This window comes from Helobdella robusta (genome assembly GCF_000326865.2).
Source record: "Helobdella robusta unplaced genomic scaffold HELROscaffold_43, whole genome shotgun sequence".
NCBI classification, from domain to species: Eukaryota; Metazoa; Annelida; class Clitellata; order Rhynchobdellida; family Glossiphoniidae; genus Helobdella; species Helobdella robusta.
Window position 1 is genome coordinate 377,375 of NW_008705028.1, and position 8,404 is coordinate 385,778.

Below are 8,404 nucleotides of genomic sequence, written 5' to 3' on the forward strand. Positions count from 1 at the left end.
GAATATTCAATCCGATTTTGACAACTTAGCAGTGCCTGCTTATTTAATATTGAACTCTGCTGATGACAAAATCATCGAAACTAATGAGTCCAAAATTAATTGGACCAAAGGTGACGAATCCCGTTGCCGACGGGCAGTGAGGTAGGTGATGGTGGAAGATTACGTCGTTATCTATCATGGCAACTACCGTCTCGTTCTGAATTTTTTTTAATTGATCATCATTCGCCTAATGAATTATTCAACACAACGTTCGATTTAAAAATAAACAAAACAAATAGGTGGTTTATGGCAACACAAATGTTTACGTAATGTAAACTTTGCAACAATAAAGCAATGGTTGCATGCGAATAAGTTCAGGTTTACAAATATTGAAACCTATTTGAGGCTAATTATAAATAAAAACAAGGTACAAGTATTAAACAAATGTAGCATCAAATGTAGCATAAAAACCAATCACAAAAATGCACTGCCCTGCATTTTTAAAGCATCAATTCAATCAAAAAAGTCGAACAGTATTTCCCTTGTAGTTTCATCAATAAGAACTAAATTAATTAAATTAAATGATCAGAAAAAGATGAAGTCTAACCATGACATCAAGTAAAATGGTGAACCATTTGTTGTAGAGGTCCTGTGGAAGAGAGGTACTGTTCAGCTGTTTCGTCATGTCTGGTCGAACAAAGTGTTCAGACCAATCATTCACAAAGAGATGCATTGACAAACAATACGCACGGCAACATGTTTTTAATCAGTACCAAAAAACAATTTAAATGAAAACATTCAAACCGACTATGATTCATTGAAAGGATGGCTTGCTTGTTCAGGAGGTCTACATAAAAGTGGATGCCATCAGACAAAACAACGTCACAACCGCCACTTTCAACCTGATGTCATCAATGTTGCATGGCCATTATTATATTTTTGATGTACTTTTGCTGTTGGTTTATTGCTGTTTTTTGGTTTTGTTGCGGCGTTATTGTATTTTTGTGGATAATGTATGTTGTTTTTGTATTTTTGTTTCAAAATTATCGTAATATTTTATTTTCATTATGACACTGATAGCTGCCGTCAACAAATAATTTTTTCGATTTGTAAGCCATCGAATTAGGATGAAAAATTGCTACTGCGTTACGGCTGCTGTGTTGCACGATTAGAACTGCATATGCGTTCTGCTGAGAGTGTCGGAGATTTTTGACGGAGTCAGTACTTTTTAAGGGACTGGAGTCGGAATTTTTTGAGTTTTTTGAGCGGCCAGAGTAAGAGTCGAATAATTGTCACTCGACTCCGGAAAATGTTATGAGTTTAAAACCTTTTTATTTTTTATTCTGAAACTATTTTCAAAATCGTGTTTTTTAAAGAATAAATATGTGTAGCCATATGCAATCATCTTTAATACTGAAAATAAATTCTAACAATGTTAATAAAATGCTTTTTTTCGGTTATCCTTAACCATTTTCAATGTAGTGTGTTATCAGCTATTGGTTGTATCTTATACATACTTATAGTATAAAGTACACAGATGCGCTCCTTCGTTAATGGCTTCAAAAGACAAGAACAAAGGCCTGGGTTATACGAATTCTCCATGTAAACCGCAACAAGTACTGAAAATGATTGCAAAATCGAAAAAGGTCCTATACACTCAAAAATAAATTGGAAAACTGTATATTATTCTAATTTTAATAAAATAAATAATGACGACAAGAATTTGGTTAGAAACATTGAAAAATGTAATAAAAAATTATCCAAAGCTAGAAATTTGGTAGATTTCAAAAATTACGGTCTTTTAGCAGCATTCATATATATATATATATATATATATATATATATATATATATATATATATATATATATAAAATACTTGTGTCTGATCATACATGGCGAATCATATGTCGCCAAAAATTGACTCCTTGTGGCAGACCTGGTTGTCGAACTGTCAAAACATAAGTAAAAAAATGCCTCGGAGAATCAAAACGTGAAAGCTGAAAAGCAATTCCTCGAGAAAAATTTCAACAGATTGTCGCCACACAGTTAGACCACCAATCGCAAGCCAGTACATATTGGAGTACATACAAAACCGTTTTCATAAATGCTGCGACTACAGTTTGTGGGAAAACTGGTACAAAACGTCAGCATGAACGGGACACTTGGTGGTGGAATGACAGTGTACAAAATGCAATAACTGAAAAGAAAGCTGCATACAAGCAATGGCCAAAAATCAAAGTCTGTTGACGACCACAAAATTTTCCGTGAGAAGAACAACTATGCAAGACGTCAAGTCGCACTGGCTTGGACAGATCAGTGCAGAGAGTGGCTAACTAAAAGCAAAGGTGAACAAATGAAATATCTGTATCTTATAGCAAAACAAGCAAAGCGTACGAAAAAAGACATAGTTGGTGCCTCATGTATCAAAAACGACAAAAATGAGATGGTTCTTGAACAAGATGAGATCAAGCTACAGTGGAGAGAATACTTCAACCGTCTGTTAAATAAAACAAATCCCATCAATGTCAACTTTGACGCTCCTCCCATCGAAGGTCTGATTCCAGATATCACTGTAGAGGAGCTTACAGAAGCTCTGAAAGCTATAAAAGATGGAAAGGCAGCAGGGCCCTTTGGACTCACAAATGACATTATCAAAACATCTAGTACTGCGAGTATCCAAACGTTACTACAACTTTGCCGTGAAGTGTGGAGAAATTGCTCAATGCCGACTGAACGGAACTATAGCATGGTAGTTCTGCTATACAAAGGTAAAGGTGATCCATTGAACTGTTCATCATATCGGGGTATACGTCTGTTAGAACACTCCCTGAAAATTGTTGAGAAAATCATTGAGAGAAGATTAACGTCATGCATCACAATCGTAAATTATCAATTTGGTTTCCTAGCGGGGAAATCAACAATTGTTGGGGAATTGCAATTCACATCCTTCGGCAACTGCAAGAGAAGTACCTCGCAAAGCATCAACAACTATCACACATTTTTGTAGACCTTGAAGAAGCATTTGATCGAGTTCCCCGTGAAGCAATCAGGTGGAGTCTACGTCGACAACTCATTCCAGAATATCTTGTTCGACTTGTGATGGAAATGTATACGAATACTAAGACTCTCGTCAGCACAATGGTTGGAAACACAGATACATTTAACATCGGCGTTGGAGTTCACCAAGGCTCGATTCTCAGTCCACTGTTATTTATAACTGTGATGGAAGAAATCACAAAACCGTTACGCACTGGTGACATTTCGAATCTAATATATGCTGTTGATATAGTTTTAACAGTCACGTCTGAGCAGGATAAAGCACAGATGTTTAAAGATTGGAACACCAGACTCGCCGATCATGGATTCAAAGTCAACATCAGCAAAACCAAAGCAATGAGCACTGGTGAACCCATCCAATCCACAACTACTAGACGAGAACTCTGTTCAGTTTGTAAAGCTGGTGTAGGTAACAATTCAATCAAGTGTCAGCAGTGTAACCAGTGGTGTCACAAACGTTGTTCAAAAATAATTGGTACTTTATATAAAGTGTCCAATTTTGTTTGTTTTGCTTGCATCAATCCACAACAACAAATACGAAATAGCAATGTTTTTGAAGCCATTAAGGTAGAGAAAGTCACATCGTTTCAATATCTATGGGATCTTCTAGATTGTCCTGGAAGCTGCCGTTCGAGCACGCATACGTGCAGCCTGGAATAAATGGCATCTCCTTGCCTCTATATTGATGCGGCGTGAGTTCCCACTACCACTACGATCAAGACTTTATAAATCTGTTAAACGTCCGGTGTTGTTATATGGTGCAGAAACATGACCAATGACAACCAAACTGGAACAACAACTTCACCGAACCAACATGAAAATGCTCCGATGGATACAACAAATTAGTCTGAAGGACCACATCAAATATACCGAAATCCTGCGTCGTGCTGGTTTAGATGATATAAATGACGAATGCCGGTAACACCGTCTGCGGTAGTTTGGTCATGTCAAACGAAGTGGAAACAGTGCCATAACTTCTCTTGCAGATGTTGAAGTACCTGGTACACGTCCTAAAGGCCGTCCAAAGAAGTCCTGGTCGCAAACAATCGAGCAAGACATGAAAACTCTAAATTTTAATGAAATGGATACAACTGATCGTCTAATTTGGCGCAAAAAGTTGATGGCAAAAAAAAACAACGTTCTACCTCGGGAAACTGGGTCTCTAGACGCTATACAAAGATTGATTGATTGACTTGTGTCTGATCTACCAAAAAATTAAAATTGAAATATTGTTTGGATAAAAATAATGAGACTTTTAATGGTAAAAAAAGTCGTTTTTATGATAATTTGATAAACCTGAGAAGCTATGAAGACACCATGAGAATGTGTTTGTGGTTGTTTCCTTTTTTCCGCATCTTTTCTTGCGTTGTTTTGTCCAAATCTAAGCACATGTGATTTGTCGTCAGAAAATGTTTTCCAATCCGTTTTCTTGCTGGCCATTAATTTATCATCTTTTTTAATGTACACGCTCACCTTTGTTCGAACATTTCTCCTAATTGATGATGAATAATGTTTATTTTAATAATATGTGTAAAAAAGAAAATTGAAGAATGGTCCATATTTAATCGCGACAGAAGCCGCGTCACGTTTGGTCCCCTCTTTCGAAAAACTTAAGTAATGTTCTAAAACAACACTAACCATTCTACATCCCCAATAAGAAGAAGAGGTCTTGTGAATTTGTAGAAACACGTATCGACGGGAGATGAAGTGACCATCTGAGTAAGGACCAAGTTACGACTGTGATCAGATGAGCGAGTTACTTCGAAGGAACCAGACTGTTGGGCCAAGTTGAATGGCTCTGCTCCAGGTTCGTATCCTGGTGATCGTTTAAATATAAACAATGACAACCCCATAATTCTTTATTAGGTAAAGTACATTTTGTTTAACGTCTTTTCATTCCTTCTAATATAAATCTGGATAAGCTTCATTTCTTCTGAATTTTACATTGACTAAGTATATTTTAGTGTGAATCAATTATAACCATATTTTATACTTTTAAATACATTTAAAAAAAATGATAACTTAATATTCTAGTTAAAAAATATTATCATTCACAACACCAATATATTTTTATCTAAAAAACTTCATTATAAATGCACCTTTACAAGCAATAACTTAAAATCTATCAACATCTTTTGATTAATCGATACTTACGTCAAGTAGACATTAAAAAGCAGATTTCTATTATTTTAAAATTTTATTTAATGCATTAATATTTTTAAAAAATTTTATGAAAACTTTTAGCTTTTTAAATTTTTTCACTAATTCATTATATTTTATTTAAAACAAAAAAAAATTTTAAAACCGGTTTTTGTAATTTTATTCCATTTCATTTTTCAGTTTTCAGGTCAAAATTTAGTTTAATTTTTTCCAAGTTTAACAAATAGTTGTTTAATATTTTAAAAATTGTCTTGAAATTTTAATTTGCTAATATTTTTCGCGAGGAACATATTTTAAAAAGTAAAGAAGAATTAAAATTTATTATTTAAGGAAAAGATTACATTTTGTAACAGTTTTTAGAAATTTTATTACATTTTTTTATGGTGAAGTACAAAACGACGATAAAAAATTCACATTATAAATAGGCCGTAGCGTAACTAGGGAGAGGTTCGTCAGCGATAATTGTTTCTTATCGTTACTTTTCAGATGACACCAAATAAAAAAACCTATGTGCTGAAATATTATGCAAATAAATTAAATAAAAAAATTAAAATATAATCAAAATAAATAAATTCTTTAAAAAACGAATGGAAATTAATAACAACTGTTAAATTTTAAAAAATGTAAAAGTTGATAGAAATCAAAGAATGACACCTATGTTTCCTAAGTACGTGAGCATGAGGCTTTAAAATTCAAATTGCGCAATATGTCCGCTAGCGTGTACCAGGCTTTAAGTTATAAATATTTATTTTCAATAAATATAATTGGAAATAATTAAGCGATACTTTTACACATGCCAATTATATTTCAATAAATTAACCAACCAGATAACCAACCGACCAACTAGCCAACCAACCAGCCAGTCAGACAGTCAGTCATGTCGGTCGGTGAGTTATTCAATCAATCAATCAATCAAACAAATAATCAAAGATCTTCTTTAACTCCATAAATGATTACCTTTTTTAACCCTATAAAAGACCGTTAAAGCCCATGAGGTCATTTTTTCTATTTAAATTTTTTTCTTTGACTATTTTTTTAATTTCAACACTCACTCCCTTTAATATACTGCAATGCCACTCATCTTTACTTAACGGATTTTCCAATTTTTTGCTTTATAGGATTTTTTAAACAAAATATCCGTCATTTGGCATTCTGGAAATGTATTTAACCAGTCTCAATTTTCTTTGCTCTCACCTTGACATATGCTTGTATGTCTTCGTCATTCTGCATCATCCTCGTTTCTTATTTCCGACTTCAAATGATTCCCAACAATTTGTATAGCCCTTCTTTCATTCCAGATTGTTTTCTCTCCCATATAAGAGAATAATTGACGAAAAAAGAAAAATTGGCTCTACAAAGAGCTGTAGTAATTATTGTTAAGAGTTATTATAGTTATATGTTTTACACTATGCAACAAATAGTTGCGTAATAGCAAATGAGTCACAACCTTCAAAATCTTCTAAATAAGGCACGGGAAAAAGCTGAGGACCAGGTATGAAACTTGGATATTTCTTTTCTTTTATTCTGGTAACCGTTGTTAGCGTGGTGATCGAGCTCTTCAGCAGCATAAGGGTGAACACACCATCTTTTACCTAGAAATGCAAAATCTTTTTATTCATATTTTCACAAAAATATCAATTATGAAATAAAATAAAATATGAAATAAACAAAAATTCTATAAAAAAATTAACACCGTAGAGACACAGTATATATATATTTTTTTTAACGCAACATTTCAAAAATTCAACACTACTTTCAACATTGTTCAACTTTTTCATATTTCTTTTTAATTTATTAATTTCGAGAAATTAGACATTTTATTGTTTTTTTTTAAATTTTTATTAAATAAATTTGCAAATAGCTATTTCGAGTTATAAATAACTCATCTTCAGTGCATTATATATAAGGTATGTAAGATAATTTTATCTCCAACAATATTGATGATGTAAACAACAATCATACCAATAGTAACAACATCAACAATAACAACAACAACAATAGTGCCAACACTGTAGACACCAATGCTACAACCCACAGCGCAAATATCAGTTGCAATTGGAACATCATCAATAGTGACAACCCTAACAACAACATCAACAACACCAACAACATCAACAACAACAACAACAGCATGAACAATAACAACAACAACAGTGCCAACAATGTAGATACCAACGCCACAACCCACAGCGCAAATATCACTTGCAAATGGAACATCATCACAAGAAGCAAGAAGAACCACAGCGATGATAATAATAATAACGTTAACAATAATAATAATGTTTTTAAATATTGTCAAAATAATATTAATAATATGTAGTTAATTAAATAAATTAATTCGCGCTTTTCGGCTGAGCGTTGATATTTACCTTAACAACCATAATATAAACAATCTTGCCGTTAAAAAAAATTTTTAAAAATTTTAAAAATCGCGTTTTATATTGTTTATAGTTATTAAATTTACTTTATTGGTTTTCTGTTTTAATTAAATAATTTATATAAATTAATAATTACTTGTTCCTTTATATCAAATATCTTACATACCTTATATATAATGCACTGAAGATGAGTTATTTATAACTCGAAATAGCTATTTGCAATTTATTTAATAAAAATTTAAAAAAAAAACAATAAAATGTCTAATTTCTCGGAAATTAATAAATCAAAAAGAAATATGAAAAAGTTGAACAATGTTGAAAGTAGTTTTAATTAAATAATTAAATATATATTAATAAAAATTTATATATGTATATATATATATATATATATATATATACTTAAGCATTTGGCCACACATATAATTACGTATCAATTTAAACACCGAAAAAGGTATAGGAATACCGAAAAAGCTGTGCTGTTTTATCATGCTTAAAATAAATAAAAGTTTATAAAAATTTTGATTTTGAACTCAAGAAACTTGACAGTGATTTACGATCTATTGTTATAAAAAAAGGAAAAATTAAATAATTAAACAGGAAGCTAACTAACGCGGAACATGCCGTGATTTTCATCAATAATTGAATGTATTTGTATTATATGTATACAATTATTTTCATCAATAATTGAATGTATTTGAATGTATCAATATATATATATTTCAAAAATTCAACACTACTTTCAACATTGTTCAACTTTTTCATATTTCTTTTTAATTTATTAATATTTATTAATAAATTAAAAAAAAATATGAAAAAGTTGAACAATAAAT

The 8,404-nt window shown here is 31.9% G+C and overlaps 1 protein-coding gene across 1 annotated transcript; it reads right to left on the reverse strand.

The window, feature by feature from the left end:
* Window positions 1–43: 43 nt before the first annotated feature.
* Window positions 44–6,196, reverse strand: HELRODRAFT_177504 (hypothetical protein; the record flags this gene model as incomplete). The annotated part of the gene is made up of 6 exons (XM_009025698.1): window positions 44–196; window positions 587–666; window positions 788–881; window positions 4,333–4,528; window positions 4,675–4,852; window positions 6,154–6,196. The coding sequence occupies 6 exons, from the start codon at window positions 6,194–6,196 to the stop codon at window positions 44–46; spliced, it is 744 nt and encodes a 247-aa protein (XP_009023946.1).
* Between the last annotated feature and the right edge of the window lie 2,208 nt (window positions 6,197–8,404).